This window comes from Schistocerca americana, chromosome 4, assembly GCF_021461395.2.
Source record: "Schistocerca americana isolate TAMUIC-IGC-003095 chromosome 4, iqSchAmer2.1, whole genome shotgun sequence".
In the NCBI taxonomy this organism is placed as follows: Eukaryota; Metazoa; Arthropoda; class Insecta; order Orthoptera; family Acrididae; genus Schistocerca; species Schistocerca americana.
The window spans coordinates 621,643,624-621,662,817 of NC_060122.1; the positions used below are offsets into that span (position 1 = coordinate 621,643,624).

Here is a 19,194-nt window from a genome sequence, read left to right on the forward strand (position 1 = left end):
CACACACCCATGCCCGAGGGAGGACACGAACTTCCGCCGGGACCAGCCGCACAGTGGTGGGCAAAGGTTATAATGTTTTGGCTTATCAGTGTATACATACAGGGTACCCCAGGAGGAGTGGTCATTATTTGGGAATATAATAGGAACAAAGCAAAAAAACTGCAGTAAACGCGGGCTGCAAAATGCATACCTTAAGAGCTATTAGCACTTCTTGATCGTCAATACCGTGAAATAAATCCCTTTTGCTAGCATCTCTTTGCCTCCCATATTTTGAGAGGTGTTAGTATGGACCAAAGAAAAGACATCGCTAGTAAACATGAGCTCTAAAGTGCATATTGTAAGAGCTAAGAGTACGGTACTTGTTTAGTTGCGTTATTGTGAAACATCTCTTCTATTGAACAAGTGCTTACCTAAACTAGTATTCATAGCTCTTAAAGTTGGTTTGAATGATTTTTCTTGTGTCCCTGAGTATTTACCATTCCTTATGGGACACCATACATACAGGGTGTATCATCTAAAACTTGCACCGCAAATATTTCGATAATGGAAGGCGTCACCGATATGCGGATTTTACAGATTGGACTGGTAGACAGGGGCTCGTTTATTCAAATGGCTCAAATGGCTCTGAGCACTATCGGACTTAACATCTATGGTCATCAGTCCCATAGAACTTAGAACTACTTAAACCTAACTAAGCTAAGGACATCACAAACATCTTTGCCCGAGGCAGGATTCGAACCTGCGACCGTAGCAGTCGCGCGGTTGTTCGTTTATTCAGCCCATACATAGAATGTTATGAGTTTCAAATGTGTATTTGTTTTAAAAAAGGTATAAATATTTCAACGGAACAATGCCTGTTGACAGTACCACGTGTTTGTTGCAGGAGTCTAGCGCAAATAGCTTACGAGACGTCGTTGTTAGAAAATTGTAAACACCGACGGTTGTTTGTTCCATGTCGTATCACAAACGAATACGCATTTCACGTGAGCGTGTATGTGCAGCCCTACACAGATGTTGATAATCGCTGGCCGAAGTGGCCGAGCGGTTCTAGGCGCTACAGTCTGGAACCGCGCGACCGCTACGGTCGCAGGTTCGAATCCTGCCTCGGGCATGGATGTGTGTGCAGTCCTTAGGTTAGGTAGGTTTAAGTAGTTCTAAGTTCTAGGGGACTGATGACCACAGCAGTTAAGTCCCATAGTGCTGAGAGCCATTTGAACCATTTGTTAATAAGCCACCGGATGTGTCGCATTCTTAAATGGGCCATTTCCTGGGACAAACGAAAGACAAACAATGGTGAATGCAGTAACTGTGTGGTGTCTGACATGTAAAGAACCAGTGTACCCTCATAGCTCGTGCTGAAAATGACCACCATCAGTGTCAATACGAGCTTGCAGTCTGCCATGCAACGATTGCTCCACACACTGTAACATTTCAGTGGAATTTAGAGTACAGGCGGCAGTACTACGCAGTTTCATATCATCTGTAGTCGTCTGAAGAGGTTGACGGCTATTGGGATATCCTTGAGTACACGAACATACGGCATCCTTGCTAAGTTCATTATAAACCATGAACATGTCTGCTTTTTTCTCATTGGGAAATACCATCTTCCAAGCACGTCCTACTATGTACGCTATCACACAGCAAGGGACAGGTCCGCCACCAAGTACACACAACACAATGTAAACAACCATAACATCATCGCCTAGCACCTAAGCAATAGGATGGAACAAACAGCTGTCGGTGTTTACAGTGTCCACAATACGATAACTCGTAAACTACTTGCACCAACTTCCTGCAACCAACGCCATTGACATTTTCACTTTTACGATTTTGCTGTCAGTAGGCATTGTCCCATTTAAAAATTGTAACTGTTGTAAAAATCTGCACTTTCGCAAACGTCTCAGTGTTTTCCTCCCGAGAGTCGTCAGGTGCATTTCCCCATTCATTCGGCAAATATTTGAAATTTAGTTTTCTTGATGTGTAGCTGGAGTCAGCCCAAACAAACTGCTCATCATGTCTTTCATGAAACTCCCACGGTCGGTGGAAAGTGTCAGTTTTTCCCATTACATTCAAAATGATTTTTGAAGCGAACTTTTACGTGACCATACGTTAGAGCGGTCACAAATTAGTCTAGTGTGATATTTTTTTATCGATATATATTAACAGGGAGAGTAAAACACGCAGAATAACCCGTAATCGAGTGGCGACAGCACGATCCTGGCCCACACTTAGTGCTACCGCCACGGTACAGCGCTTTGCGTGGCTAGCGTTGCTGCCTCTGGTCCACGGGGTCCCGGGTTCGATTCCCGGCCGGGTTGGGGATTTTCTCTGCCCGGGGACTGGGTGTTTGTGTTGTCCTCATCATTTCATCATCATCATCATCATTTGTGACAGTGGCTAGACTGGGTCGTGAAAAAAAGGGATTGTGTAAAAATTGGGACTTTGTACGGGCGTTGATGAACGCGCAGCTGAGCGCCCCACAAACCAAACAATATCATCATCATCATCAACACCGCTTTGCTCATTCACTCCTGAAGTACTGGTTATTCTTCATGATTTACTGTCCCTCGTACTACATATCTATATAACAAATATGGCGCTAGACTAAGATGGGACTGTTATATCGAATCGGCACGTAAAATTCTGCCATGAAAATAATTTCTCCTGCAATGGGGAACACCCCGACGTTTCCCATCGACACTGGGTGCCGCACGAAATATTTTATGAGAAGTATTTGTTTGGACTGACTCCAGCTACACATTGCAATATACGAAATTGCAAGCATCTGCCGAAACACCAAAGAAAATAAGCCTGATGATTCTTAGGAGGAACTAATTATCTTAAAATTTACAATACATGTGTAATTTCCAGCCATGCATATTACTATACTTCTCCTGTGAATAGATGTAATTTGTTCATACTTACACTACTGGAGATTAAAATTGCTACACCAAGAAGAAATGCGGACGATAAACGGGTATTCATTGGACAAATATATTATACTAGAACTAACACGTAATTACATTTTCATGCAATTTGGGTGCGTAGATCCTGAGAAATCAGTACCCAGAACAACCACCTCTGGCCATAGTAACGGCCTTGATACGCCTGGGCATTGAGTCAAATAGAGCTTGGATGGCGTGTACAGGTACAGCTGCCCATGCAGCTTCAACACGATACCACAGTTCATCAAGAGTAGCGACTGGCGTACTGTGACGAGCCAGTTGCTCGGCCACCATTGACCAGACGTTTTCAGTTGGTGAAAGATATGGAAAATGTGCTGGCTAGGGCAGCAGTCGAACATTTCCTGTATCCAGAAAGACCCGTACAGGACCTGCAAAAAGTGGTCGTACATTATCCTGCTGAAATGTAGGGTTTTGCAGGGATCGAATGAAAGGTAGAACCACGGGTCGTAACACATCTGAAATGTAACGTCCACTGTTCAAAGTGCCGTCAATGCGAACAAGAGGTGACCGAGACCTGTAACCAATGGTACCCCATACCATCACGCCGGGTGATATGCCAGTATGGCGATGACGAATACACGCTCCCAATGTCAGTTCACCGCGATGTCGCCAAACGCGAATGCGACCAACATGATGCTGCAAACAGAACCTGGCTTCATCCGAGAAAATGACGTTTTGCCATTGGTGCAACCATTTCGTCGTTGAGTACACCATCGCACGCGCTCCTGTCTGTGATGCAGCGTCAAAGGTAACCGCAGCCATTGTCTCCGAGCTGATAGTCCATGCTGCTGCAAACGTCGTCCAACTGTTCGTGCAGATGGTTGTTGTCGTCCTCATCTGTTGACTCAGGGATCGAGACGTGGCTGCACGATCAGTTACAGCCATGCGTATAAGATGCCTGTCATCTCGACTGCTAGTGATACGAGGCCGTTGGGATCCAGCACGGCGTTCCGTATTACCCTCCTGAACCCACCGATTCCATATTCTGCTAACAGTCATTGTATCTCGACCAACGCGAACAGCAATGTTGTGATACGATAAACCGCAATCGCGATAGGCTACAATCCGACCTTTATCAAAGTCGAAAACGTGATGGTGCGCATTTCTCCTCGTTTCACGAGGCATCAGTACAACGTTTCACCAGGCAACGCCGGTCAACTGCGGTTTGTGTATGAGAAATCGGTTGGAAACTTTCCTCATGTGGGCATGTTGTAGGTGTCGCCACCGGCGGCAACCTTGTGTGAATGCTCTGAAAAGCTAATCAATTGCATATCACAGCATCTTCTTTCTGTCGGTTAAATTTCGCGTTTGTAGCACGTCATCTTCGTGGTGTAGCAATTTTAAAGGCCAGTAGTGTACATAAATAAACTGACGGAAAAAAATCGCAGCATCAAGAGGGCGCTGTCTGACATAAACGAAAGTTGTTGGCAATGTTTCTACATCCGAAAGCTGATGTCTATTGAAATTTTGCACTAGTCGCATAAAAGTGACGGTAGTAAGGCCATTATGAAGATGTAGACCAGATTCGCTTTTAATACAAGCAGTAACGGTCGTGAGCGTTAGTTATCTTTGGAACTGGACGTGGTGAGTTGATGTTAGTCAAGAGTGGCTTTAAAGCGACACTCTGTGGAGCATGTTGGATTACAACAGCGGTATATGGACGAGCGTTGTCCTGTTGGCAAACATTCGCTGGAATGCTCTTCATGAATGAGTGCACAACAGGTCGAATCACCAAACTGATGTACAGATTTGCAGCCAGATTACGTGGGACAACGACGAGAGTGCTCCTGCTGTTATGCGGAATTTCAGCCCAAACCATAGCTCCACATGTAGGTCCAGTGCATCTAGCATGCAGACAAGTTAGTTGCAGGTCCTCAACTGACCTCCTCCTAACCAACACACGGCCACCGGCGACATCGAGGCAGCACCAGCTCTCATCAGAAAACACAACAGACTTCCATCCTGCCCTCCAATGAGCTCTCGCTTGACACCATTGAAGTCGAAACTGGCGGTGGTTTGGGGGTCAGTGAAATGCATGCTACAGGGCGTCTGGCTCGGAGCTATCCTTAAGTAACCGATTTGTAACAGTTCATTGTGTCACTGTGGTGGCAACTGCTGCTCAAATTGCTGCTGCAGATGCAGTACGATGCGCCAGAGGCATACGCCGAACACGATGGTCTTCTTTCTCTGTAGTGACACGTGGCCGTCGGGAGCCCGGTCTTCTTACGACCGTACATTCTCGTGCCCATCGCTGTCAGCAGTCGTGCACAGTGGCGGCATTCCTGCCAAGTCTTTCTGCAAAATTGTAGATGGAACATCCAGCTTTTCGCAGCCCCATTTCACGATCTCATTCAAACTCAATGAGTTACTGATAATGGCGTCTTTGTTGCCTTTCTTGACTAGCATCAACCTACCACGGTCAATCTCAAAGATAACTAACGTCCACAACCGCTACAACGCCTTAAAGCATACCTGATTTGCATCCTCATAGTGTCGATACTAGCACCCCTCCTATGCAACTGTTGCGAAACAGAATTGATATCACCTTTCATATGCTGAAATAGGCTCCTTCTTGGTGTTACAGTTTTTTTCCGTCAGTGTCCGAAAATTGTTCGTTTTCGAGTAACTGATTAAAGCCGACGTTCAACGGCTTTCTGGATACTACCAAACCATTTCACTTACCAATGAACCCGTTTGACTCATTGTATCGTAGGTGGCGTTGTGTTAACTTGTTTGCATTCGTCATTCGTCTTTCTTCATCGTGGTCATTCTTTACGTGTATACAGGGTGGTCCATTGATCGTGACCGGCCAAATATCTCACGAAATAAGCGTCAAACGAAAAAACTACAAAGAACGAAACTGGTCTAGCTTGAAGGGGGAAACCAGATCGCGCTATGGTTGGCCCGCAAGATGGCGCTGCCATAAGTCAAACGGATATCGACTGCGTTTTTCAAAGTAGGAACCCCTATTTTTATTACATATTCGTGTAGTACGTAAAGAAATGTGTAATAAAATGAATATGTAATAAAAATGGGGGTTCCGATTAAAAAAAAAAAACGCAGTTGATATCCGTTTGACCTATGGCAGTGCCATCTAGCGGGTCAACCATAGCGCCATCTGGTTTCCCCCTTCAAGCTAGACGAGTTTCGTTCTTTGTAGTTTTTTCGTTTGATGCTTATTTCGTGAGATATTTGGCCCGGTCACTAGCAATGGACCACCCTGTATACTACAGATAGTGAGTTAACTGAAAGTGCTTCGTTCAAACATGGCAGGATATTCATTTCGTGAGCAGGTACACATGATTTTTATGTGCGCCAATGGTAATGGGCAGGGGGCTGCGTGGGTGTATCAGATGGTGTTTTTCGGCCGAAGACAGCGCAGTCATTCAATTTTTGGTGGTGTGTATCGTCACGTTGCCGCGACAGGATGTGTTGCACCAATGACTATTGGCCAAGAAAAACCAAGTGGTGATCGTGCGCCTGACCGGGAAAAGCTCATTCTACGTACCGCCAAAGAAGTGCCAACTATCACAGCAAGTCAGTTGTGGCATGTGGTACATCTCCAAGTTCAGCATGGAGGTTACTTCACGAGCAACTCATGTGTTCGTTTTTAAAGTTTTAAATGAACACACCGCTATTTGACTGTGTTGTTGTTTATTTAATTACGACCCAGGTATCGGCCTTTTATTCCATTTTTAAATGATTTAGTTTATGTCATTAATATATACTGCAGGACATAAAGCTCAAAATAGGCCACAAAATTAAGAAAAATATTCGCTCTCGCATGTTATCTTCAATGCGTTCAGGGCCTTATACGTGCCAATCACCCACTCCTGGAGAATTTTTGCTGATTGTTTGTTGCACAGCTGCCAATCCGTTGTTTGTGTCTCCAGTTTTGTTTAGATACGAGGCAACATTTGGAGAGATGGAACAACAAATTTCCGCAACCAACACATATGGGCCGACCGCAGTCCTCATACTGCAGTACAGGCAAGACTTCAGCATCACTTTAAGATAGATGTGCGGGCTGGAGCTGTAGCTGACTGCCTGGTAGGTCGATACATTCTCCCAGCACGTCTTACAGGTGCTGGCTACAGAGACTTAATTCGGAACACTTTCAATGACCTATTACGAAACGTGCCCCTGAAAATAAGCAGAAACTTATGATTTATGTAAGATGGAGCTCCAGTACATTTCAGTCGGTGCTCTAGATCCACTGGTTGGTGTTTATCATGACAGATAAGTAGGTAGAGGAGGACTAATTCCATTGCCTGCACTTTCCACCGACCTCAGCTCTGTGGATTATTATCTCTGGGGGGGGGGGGGCACCTTAAACAATTAGTCTACGCAGCAGACAAGTTGGATGCAGAAACTCTTCATTGACATGTCGTGAGGGCCTCCGCAATCATTCAAAACAGTCGTGGAATATTTTCAAGGTACGACAGTCCATGATTCAACGAATGCACGCATCTTTAGAAGTAACAGGAGGACATTTTGAGCATTCATTACGATTTTATACAGTGTGTTGAAGAGCTCCAATCACACGTTTTGGCAGCTTTCATTTATAACTCGAAAACGAAGGATTTTTCCGAATAATATGTTTATATGAACTTATTTCTTGTTTTGGTGTAAGGAACCTGTCACCAAGTTTGTAAAAGTATTTTTGAAACACACTGTTTATTTTCCTTAATGAGTCGCGTGTCCACTCGCTCAATCTGGTGATGGGCAGTGGCCATAATGTTTTGTCTCATAAGTGTACACCATCTCTGGCCAGTTTTACCGTTAGAGGAGGCAACGCTCGCTACAATCTTCCGCCGCCACCTGCTAAATCCACAAGAGTAAGCTGAGGGAGGCGTCGACATGCAACACAGTAATCCTGCATTTCCTCCAGCAACTCACTGACGTAACACCGTTTTTACAGTAGCGGAAATCACTGTAAAGACATGGATATTTGCAGAATGTATATGCGATAGTAAGAAATCCAGTATACCGACAAGTGGAGTCAAATAGTATCGCATTTGAACTCAGTAGTACAGTACAAGACATCAACGATTCAGGTGGTAGAGGGTAGATCACCATATAAAGGCCGGCCGAAGTGGCCGTGCGGCTCTAGGCGCTGCAGTCTGCCTCGGGCATGGATGTGTGTGATGTCCTTAGGTTAGTTAGGTTTAAGTAGTTCTAAGTTCTAGGGGACTAATGACCTCAGAAGTTGAGTCCCATAGTGCTCAGAGCCATTTGAACCATTTTGAACCATATCAAGACAGTCGACTCTGTGCGGTTTTCGTGTGTATGTGCACCTGCCTTTACTACAGATAGGAAACAGACACCATTAGTGGCAGTGAACGTTTTGTGCACAAACCACGATTGCGACAATGCAACGATGGAAACAGTTATCATGCGATGAAAAAGCAAAAAATCGGTACATGTAAACAAATGGGACTCTAATCGTCAAATTGCCAAGGACATGAACTGTTCATGTACAGTGATGGATAATTTCGTTAGACTGGGCGCACGATATAAACAGAACAGAAAATAAGTGCAAAGTAGAAAACTGTCTGAGGCATAGAAAAGGTTACTTTTGCGCAAAACAAGGGTCACAAATCATTATTATTTTCAAATAGTTGCCAGTAATTGCCGGACGTATACGGCAAATTTTGTCACATGAGAAACACCTTACACTGAAGAAACGACTGCAGAAGCTCGCGTTAACACTGAAACATAAACAGGCTAGACTGGAATTTCATGGAAAACATATGTCGTAGACTCCAGAATGGGACAAAGTGATCTTCAATGATGAGAAGAAGGTTAATTTAGATGGGCAGAATGGATTTCAATATTTTTGACGTGATCTGAGAATAGAGCAGCAGATAAGAATGAGGTGAAATTTTGGTGGTTGAAGTGGTACGAGTAATTGCCGGACGTATACGGCAACTTTTGTCACATGAGAAACACCTTACACTGAAGAAACGACTGCAGAAGCTCGCGTTAACACTGAAACATAAACAGGCTAGACTGGAATTTCGTGGAAAACATATGTCGTAGACTCCAGAATGGGACAAAGTGATCTTCAATGATGAGAAGAAGGTTAATTTAGATGGGCAGAATGGATTTCAATATTTTTGACGTGATCTGAGAATAGAGCAGCAGATAAGAATGATGAGAAATTTTGGTGGTTGAAGTGTAATGATCTAGGCCGCGTTCTTCGACTGAACACTAGACTGAACTATAACGTGTACACTGAGGTACTAGAAACAGAACTTATTAGAATGTATGAGGACTTAAGGGACGAAAGAGTAATATTTCAACAAGGTAATGCATCTAATTATGGTTCTGCTACAACCAAAAACTGGTTTGAAGATAAGGATATAGATGTCTTTCTCTGGGCTGTAGGCAGATCGAATTTGGATCTGGTGGAAAACATTTGTGGAATACTCTCAAGGCGTGTTTATCGCAATGGAAGGCAACCTGAGGCCGTATGTGAGTTGAAAAGAGCAATACGAGAAGAGTGGGCAACAATTTCACTGGAAAAATTGCAGACCCTTACAATGCCGAAGAGAATTTGTGATGCAATTAGGAACAACGGCGGTTGGACAAAGTACTAGCAACGCAATAACACAAGAGGACAGTGAGTGCCTTTATACGAATTTCCATCCAGGAAATGCAAGCGCCTTATTTCGTTACTCGTGTTGTGAAGGAAACAATGTAATTCCGTCATGACTGTTTATGTTTTGCATAGTTAATTCGATGTACATATGCTTCAGACGTTGTACTATTACTTTGGTGGAACCTTCCTTTATAATAATTTCCACCACTGTAGAGGTACCTGGCTTGCCAGAGGACGTCCAGTTGGCGAATTAGTCGTACTCGACGATTCTACAGAGAACCTCCTCATTTCTTGAACGTCCTTTTGTTGCACTGTCCCTTAAACGCTTCGATTCTTCTCTTTCCCTGTTGCTCAACAGTCCATGATTCGCTTCCTGAAGTAAAACGTTATTGTTGTGTTAAACGTGTGGTCTCGAGCAATTCGGTTTGTTGTTGTTGTTGCAGTCAGGGGGAGCAGTGGTACGAGTTCAGGAGGAGAGTCAACCAGCCCATGATGCAGCCGCGTTCCAGCAAGCTGTACGTTCCCTCCATCGACCAGGTCACTCTCGACTTCACCGACAGGTGAGGGCAGTGACACGAGTCCTAGAAACAGAGCAACAGTACTGTATTGGTCTAGATGTTCATTATCTGTTTTCTTCATTCTTTCAGAATGCTGACCATCAGAGACGAGAATATGAAGATGCCTGGAGACTTCACGAATGAGCTAAACAAGTGGGCGCTAGAATGTGAGTGACAATTATGTACCCTCGTTCCTAGGTGTAGCTATTTGGGTCTGTAAGAAAGCGAAAGTAAGTTACGTAGCGATACTGAGGCCAGACCCTACTGGCAAGAGCTGATTAGGGACAAGGATAGATGCACGATCATGCTTCGAACAATTTATTTAAAAAAAAAAAGAAAACAAAAAAATTATTGTCTTGTTGGAATGCAACAACCGTTGTAGAATTTACCGTATTGCATTAACAATGCATCTTATTATCACGAATTCATCAGAATTAAATTTTAAAAGGACCTCTTAATTTTTTTTTGAAAAAGCGAGGTAAGGCAGCCATATAAATTTATAATCAAGATATTTATACTGACAAAGGCCTTTTAAACTGAAGCCTTGTAACCACATTAGCATCTAGTCTGTAGTAGCTGCGTCCTCCTGAAATTACTCCAGATTCGCTTAGGGAGCTGGGAGCTGAACACGTTGGCATTATTACTTATGGTTATCTACACCAACAAGGAACTAGCTTCGTGGACATGCCACAAAAATGCTCGAACAAGATTATTTTTTTTTTATTTAAGTGCAGAATGTTCCATGAAACACAAGTACTTTAGGAACAATTGAAATGATTGGTTTATACACTGCTTCAAAACAGTCTCATAGCAAATTCTACAAATATCATATCCTAGTTGTTGCTCATTATTGCCAGAGCACATCTACATCCATACTCCGCAAGCCACCTGACGGTGTGTGGCGGAGGGTACCTTGAGTAGCTCTATCGGTTCTCCCTTCTGTTCCAGTCTCGTGTTGTTCGTGGAAAGAAGGATTGTCGGTATGCCTCTGTGTGGGCTCTAATCTCTCTGATTTTATTCTCATGGTCTCTTCGCGAGATATACGTAGGAGGGAGCAATATACTGCTTGACTCCTCGGTGAAGGTATGTTCTCGAAACTTCAACAAAAGCCCGTGCCGAACTACTGAGCGTCTCTCTTGCAGAGTTTTCCACTGGAGTTTATCTATCTCCGTAACGCTTTCGCGATTACTAAATGATCCTGTAACGAAGCGCGCTGCTCTCCGTTGGATCTTCTCTATCTCTTCTATCAACCCTATCTGGTACGGATCCCACACTGCTGAGCAGTATTCAAGCAGTGGGCGAACAAGCGTACTGTAAACTACTTCCTTTGTTCTCGGATTGCATTTCCTTAGGATTCTTCCAATGAATCTTAGTGTGGCATCTGCTTTACCGACGATCAACTTTATATGATCATTCCATTTTAAATCACTCCTAATGCGTACTCCCAGATAATTTATGGAATAAACTGCTTCCAGTTGCTGACCTGCTATATTGTAGCTAAATGGTAAGGGATTTTTTTTCTATGTACTCGCAGCTCATTACATTTGTCTACATTGAAATTCAATTGCCATTCCCTGCACCTTGCGTCAATTCGCTGCAGATCCTCCTGCATTTCAGTACAATTTTCCATTGTTACAACCTCTCGATATACCACAGCATCATCCGAAAAAAGCCTCAGTGAACTTCCGATGTCATCCACAAGGTCATTTAGGTATATTGTGAATAGCAACTGTCCTACGACACTCCCCTGTGGCACACCTGAAATCACTGTTACTTCGGAAGACTTCTCTCCGTTGAGAATGACATGCTGCGTTCTGTTATCTAGGAACTCTTGAATCCAATCACACAATTGGTCTGATAGTCCATATGCTCTTACTTTGTTCATTAAACGACTGTGGGGAACTGTATCGAACGCCTTGCGGAAGTCAAGAAACAGGGCATCTACCTGGGAACTCGTCTCTATGACCCGTGCCTATGGTCATGAAGCAATCACATTAAAAATGATTGTGATTCTAGTCTAACAAGGCGGCATCTTTGTAGGGAGAATCCACATCCAACTGTTCTACACACACCCATTAAATGATACCAGTGCTTAACTTACAGAACGTACCATGAATATAAGGAGTCACGGTGGGTCCACTTGTAACCTGAGTCTGTAACGAACCGGCCGCGTCCACCACACGACACTGGACACACCACGTATTCTGATAAGCCAAAACATTATGACCACTGCCCACCGCGATGTTGGATACCGCCTGGTGGCGTTGCGGGCATGTGACGCGGTAACAAAAGCCTGCGAGCGGAACAGACACGGATTGGGGTTCACCTACCGAAGATGTGGGCTGCAGATGGGGAAATCCATTAAATTAAACGCCTTTGAGAAAGGGAAGATATTATTACGCAGAACCTGTGATCGAGTATCTCGAAAACAGCGAAGCTTGTCGAATGTTTACATGTTACTGTCGTGAACATCTACGGAAAGAGGTAGAAGGACAGCGAAAGTACCACTAGGCGCTAAGTGGTTGGGCGTCCACGACTCTTCACAGAGTGTGGGGTTCGGAGGCTTGTCTGCTCTGTACTGTAGGACAGATGGTGAGCCGTGGCCTCTCTGCCGAAAGAGCACAATGCTGGTGCACGCACGAGTGTTTTGGAGCACGCCGTTCATCGTACATTGTTGAACGTTGGAGCTCTGCAGCAGACCACCCCTACGTTTCCACGTGTTGACACAATGGCATCGTCAATTACGATTGCAGTGGCCACTGGACATCGGAATTCGACCGTCGATCAATGGAAACGTGTTGGCTTCTCGGGTGAATCAAATTTTTGCTAAACTAGATCGATAGTCGTCACCTCAAAAGTCGTCATCGAGGTGAACGGCGGCTTGAAACGTGCTGCGCAACACGGACGCAAGTTGGTGGGAGCAGTATGATGCTACGGGAGACATTATTCTACGCTTGCATGGGACCTGTGGTAGTAATCGAAGACACATGCATCCGTTCATACTTGATGTCTACCCCAATGGCGATGTCATGCATCCGTTCATACTTGATGTCTACCCCAATGGCGATGTCATCTTTCATCAGTATAATTGTCCTTGTCTCGGGGCCAGAACCGTGCTACAGTGGTTTGAGAAGCATTATAGTGAACCCAATGTTGATGTTTCGGCGACCAAACTCGCCTGGTGTAAATCCTATGGAACCCGAAACTTTCTGGCAGATTAAAACTGTGTGCCGGACCGAGACTCGAACTCGGGACCTTTGCCTTTCGCGGGCAAGTGCTCTACCAACTGAGCTACCCAAGTACGACTCACGCCCCGTCCTCACAACTCTACTTCTGCCAGTACCTCGCCTCCTACCTTCCAAACTTTACAGAAGCTCTCCTGCGATCCCTGCAGAACTAGCACTCCTGAAAGAAAGGATATTGCGGAGACATGGCTTAGCCACAGCCTGGGGGATGTTTCCAGATTTTCAGATTTTCACTCTGCAGCGGAGAAAAGGCAAAGGTCCCGAGTTCGAGTCTCGGTCCGGCACACAGTTTTAATCTGCCAGAAAGTTTCATATCAGCGCACACTCCGCTGCAGAGTGAAAATCTCATTCTAGCTTATGGAACCTATTTGCTTCGCTATCGGGCGCCATCACCGCTTACTCAAATCAGCGGCCCGTTATTTGCGCGAATTACATGATCTGAGTGTACACATCTAATGCCACGTACCTCCAGAAACCTATCAACCAACTGTCGGATCTCTGATACGCACATCCAGTGATGTATTTCATCCCAGTGACGGACAGACAAGCTATAAACAGATGGTGATAACGTTTTGGCACTTCGATGTATGTTCGGCGGAAACGCCCAAGGCCGCGCTTAACGGCAAACGTGTTTAGCATTCAGCCCGCTACGTGTGGCCATCACGCTGCTTCCGCCATGAAGAACTGACACTCGGCACCGTACAGTCGCTTCTGAAACATAGGTTACTCAAGTAAACAACTGCGCAGTTGCCGCAATCGGGCGCGTACACTGTACCGTCCAACTGCTCAGCAGTAAGTCCTTTTCAGTAGCATGAATTTTCATTCTGTGCCATCCAGACACTTCCGAAACACAGACGATTCCTAAACAATTACTCAGTCGAGAGAGAGTCAACCATATCATGAGACTACCCAAAAGAAACTTTCCTCTTTTCTCAGCACCTATTATGGCTTCAGTCAAATGACCCACTCAACATCACCGCTTCAGCGATGCTACTTAATTATGGTGCCAGCCTTCGGCACAATTAGAAGTCGTGTTCTTAAAGGTAATATTCCGGTTAGTGCTTTCCTGTTGCAAACATGAGAAGGGGATGTGACATTCTGTAGCCTATCCCTGATGTTATTCAGTCTGTACAATGAACAAGCGGTAAAAGACACCAAATACAAATTTGAAGAGGGAATAAAATTTCAGGGAGAAGAAATAAAAATTTTGAGGTTTGCCGATGACGTAACGAGTCAGAAGCAGTGAAGGACATGGAAGAGCAGTTGAATGGAATGGATGGTGTCTCGAGAAGAGATTGTAAGATGGACTTCACCAAGAGTAAAAAAGCGTGTAAAACAATAAACTGGTAGCCAAGATCACAGGAATTCTTTTTTTATTCCATAATTCTTTTTAATTCCCTCGATACTGGCTACCAGTTTATTGTTTTACAAGCATCTAGATCGCTTCCACATGAGTACAATGTGCTCACTACAAAATGTAAAAAAGCGTGATGAAATGTAGTCGAATTGAATCAGGTGATTCTGAAGGAATAGGATTACGAAATGTGCCGCCAAAGTAGTAGACGTGTTTTGCTATTTAGACAGCAAAATAACTTACGTTGGCTGAAGAAGAGAGGATATAAAATGAAGTCTGGCTATAGCACGAAAGGTATTTATACAAAAGAGGAATTTGTTAAGATGCAATGCAAGTTTTCGGAAATCTTTACTGAGTGGTATTTTTCTGTAGTGTAGCCTTGTACGGAAGTGAAACATGGATGGCGAGTGCTTCGTAACAGAAGAGAACAGAAAATTTTGAAATGTCGGTACTACAGAAGAACGCTCAAGATTGGATGGGTGGAACGAATAACAAATGAGAAAGTACTCAATTGAAATAGGGAAGAAATAAATTAAGACAAAGAGGAATTAATGATATTAGCTGCCAGTGGCACTGATTTAAATCAATGGGGAAAGTTGAAAATTTGTGCTGGATTGGAATTCGAAACCGTGTTTCCTGCTTACTAGGCCGAAGTGCTGACCACTACGCCAGCTGGACGCAATGGTCACTGCACCTGCATGGACTACCCTAGCACGCCTCTCGTCAGGCCCAAATTCTCGACTTATCCCCAGATTACCGAAGTAGTGCCCCTTGGTCGTTATCCATTACGTGCGGCATTTCGCTGATTCCCATGAGTGACCATTAGCTATTCTCGTCTTAATTATACATGTGGTGTCTGTTCTTTGGGACATGTCCGAAAGAAACAACTGCCCAGCCGCCGCACTCGAGAGCATCCAGTGTACCGTCGAACGGCCTAGAACTAACTCCTTTTCAGCATTAAAACTTATCATTCTCTACTATCCACACGCTCCCGAACCATTGGTGACTTAAAGACATTTACACAGCCACCGTAGTCATGAGAGAGAGAAGAAAGAACAGACACCACATAAAGAAAAGAAATTCATTTCACAACTTTAAGTGTGGGGTGGGCGGGGGATAGGGCGGGGGGGGGGGGGGGGGGGGGAAGGGGGAGAGGCGGAAAAATTGTAGAGAGAGACCAAGCGATAAATACGGTGAGTTAAAATGGATTTAGTCTGCAACAGTTACGGAAAGTAAAAGAGGCTTGCAAAGGGTTGAATAGCTTTGAAAGCTGTATCAAGCCAGTCTCGGGACTGATGACCGCAACAACTGCTTGTGTATGGATATGAGCGCGGTGACATTCAGAACGATCCCTGAGGAGACAACGCATGCAGACAGCATGCCCCCAGTTGTATGAAGCAGCTAGTCCGGCTGGTCTTTCATTGGATATTTGCCGATAATATTTATTCAAAAATAATAAATTATGAAGTTTGTAAGGATTCAGTGGTTCTCACTCTATTCCCATATAGATAGATTTGTAGGTAAGAGACTTCTTGGCTGAGTCATGCAAATGATCTTGCCTTAATGATATTCGTGACTTTTCCGGTGTTGAACGTGTACTAACTGGCCATTCTACTCCGTTCTGAGTCACTATAGGGGCAAACAGCGGCATTTCTCCACTTTACACATACTCTAACCGGTAAATGCACGTTGAAGTCCAAGGCGCGACAATTTTCCAAATCTTAGTTGATTTCCAAGTATTGTATAAGTGTCCGTTCCCCACACCTCAGCAATTCGACATTAAGTGTGTGTCTCCCATCAATCTCTCCCTCACATCGTGTTTACACATCTTTCTCCAATACTTTCATGTTAAGTGTAGGGAGTTTTACTTGCACAAGCATATCACGTTACAAACACTTCATGGGTTCGAGTCAAAGAGATGCAAATCTTTCACTCATTCTGTTGTGAGATCACGTGAAGTTATCTTCATCTCCGTTCTCATTTCACCAATTTTTCTTCTTTCAGTTTCGTTTTTGACCTGTTTGTGTTTTTGTAGTCCATTTGCTCATTCTTGCAACATCTACGACTAGTGTTCTACCTTACGACCTGCGCCTCATATTGTATGTTGTATTTTTATAATCACATGCTTCTTCCTATGTTGAAATCATTCTGAAAACAGTGACAGTGAATGACCTTAACCGATTATTAAAAGTAAAGAGGAGTGATGAATAAGTTATGCAACACATTTATTTCTGAAAGTAGCTGGTTTTATTAAGGATTCCATTACACCATATTACTCCCTACTCTTGTGCATAAAAAATGCTATTTTTCGTTATAATCTGCAATCAGCGAGACAGCTTTACTCCACCTTGCTGGGTGGGTTTCTATGCCTGCATGGTACCGCCCTACCGGACGACGACGGAGCCAGCGTCTTGCTACATCAGTAACCTCCCCATCATCTTCGTACTGTTTCCCGCGGAGTGCATCCTTCTTTCGGACAAACGGATGGAAATGTGAAGGTACGAGATCCGGGCTGTAGGGTAGATGAGGAAGAACAGGCAAATAAAGCTTCGTGAGCTCTTCTCGGGTGTGCAGCCTTGTGTGAGGCCTTGCATTGGCTTGGAGAAGGAGAAGTTAGTTTACATTTTTGTGCCGACGAACAAGAAGGAGTCGTTTCCTCAATTTCTGGAGGGTAGCACAATACACTTTAGATTTGATAACTGCACCTCTATGGGTGGCATCAAACAGAGTAACCCCTTCAGAATCCCAGAAGGTTGTCGCCGTGCCTTTACCGGCTGAAGGTGCGGCTTTTAACCTTTTCCTCGGAGGAGAGGTGGTGTCGCCCCACTCCATGGATGGCCATTTTGTTTCCGGTTCGAAGTGATGAACCCATGTTTCATCTCCTGTGACGATATTCGACAAAAAATTGTCGCTATCAGCCACGTAACGCGTAAGCATTCTGCACAGACGGTTCTTCAGTGCGCTCTTTTAGTCTTCTCTTAGGCGGCGGTGAAGAACTCAGAAGCCACACACGTTTAAGTAAGCCAAGTGGTGGACGAGTGTGTCAGCACTACCAACAGAGACGTCTAGTTGTGCAGCGAGGTGTTTGATTGTGATCCGTCGATCACCTCGAATGAGAGTGTCCGCACGTTCCAACACTGCATGAGTCACAGCTGTGTGTGGCTGGCCATGTTTGCGCGATCTTCTTTGCGATGACGAGAGACGCAACGCCCAACGACTCAACGTGCTTTTGTTCAGTTCCAGGTCTCCGTAAACAACCGCCTATGAATATCTGCGATGCTCTCGTTTTCCGTCAAAAGAAACTCAAAAGAAACTCTCTGCTCGGAACGCACCTCCGTTGCAGACGCCTTTTTGTAGGCTACATAAAGCGCCATTACGAATCGGAACGGAAATATTCCACGATGTCCCGTAACGAATTCCGCATTGTTTGCATTACTTATAGAACGCCCCTCATACTGCTGTAGTGGACACCTGTATGTTAGCTGGTGAACAGCAGCCTCTGTTGGTGACAACTGGTGCCCACATAGATATGGGACCCTCTCAGGTTATCTGAGACATTTGTTCATGTTTGATATTCATATCAGTAGGTACTTGTTGAACTGTATGCCTCCAGTCGCATTTTAAGGGTTGTATTCTATTCGTTTCTTGTCTTGTTAGTGTTGTTACTTTCATTTATTTTTTGTCGAAATCAGATGATTGGATAGGGTGCACGCCGAAAGAAAGCGGGTTACCTGCGTAGCATAGGCCAGTGCAAGTGACTGAAACTGCGTGAAGAGTACCCCATCTTGTCTAATCGGGCAGCGTACAATGGTGGCCGGGTGGTGGTGAGGACTTGAGTAGACATGCAGCTGCCTGTGGTCCAGAATGTACCAGACATTCTTTGCCAATACCTGTGCTACCAGTGGATGACGTGTTGCAGGCGGCAGGTGTGGTCGAGCGGTTCTAGGCGCTACAGTCTGGACCGCGCTACCGCTACGGTCGCAGGTTCCAATCCTGCCTCGGGCATGGATGTGTGTGATGTCCTTAGGTTAGTTAGGCTTAAGTAGTTCTAAGTTCTAGGGGACTGATGACCTCAGAAGTCCCATAGTGCTCAGAGCCAGTTTTTGATGACGCATTGCAGTGATGAAATCGAGGCGTGATGTCTGTAATATTTTTCAAATGATTTCACAAAAACTATTCGGTAAAAAAATTGAATTTTCCGTTACCTACAACTTTATATGTCATTTTCATGGTGTAGTCCCCATCACTTCATAATGATCGTAGTTATTGTGATATTTCACATTTAAGTAACAAATTGCACGAAATACAAAAAGTTTTCAATGATAAATGGGAGTCACTATTATTTTGCTTTTGTTGCAAGCTAGATCATACAACAATGTATACGAAATTTAGCTATCATATTGAACTTATCTTTAGACTGGGGAGGTAGGTCTCTATCTATCTCGAGTGTCGCAAAATGAATTTTATG

General features: G+C 44.4%; 1 protein-coding gene across 1 annotated transcript in view; it reads left to right on the forward strand.

The window, feature by feature from the left end:
• Positions 1–19,194, forward strand: part of LOC124612797 (probable cytochrome P450 301a1, mitochondrial) — a 181,841-nt gene that overhangs the window by 112,345 nt on the left and 50,302 nt on the right. The window contains exons 5-6 of the mRNA XM_047141201.1: positions 10,014–10,130; positions 10,218–10,294. Coding sequence (XP_046997157.1) covers positions 10,014–10,130; positions 10,218–10,294 — 194 coding nt within the window. The remainder of the gene's footprint in view (positions 1–10,013; positions 10,131–10,217; positions 10,295–19,194) is intronic.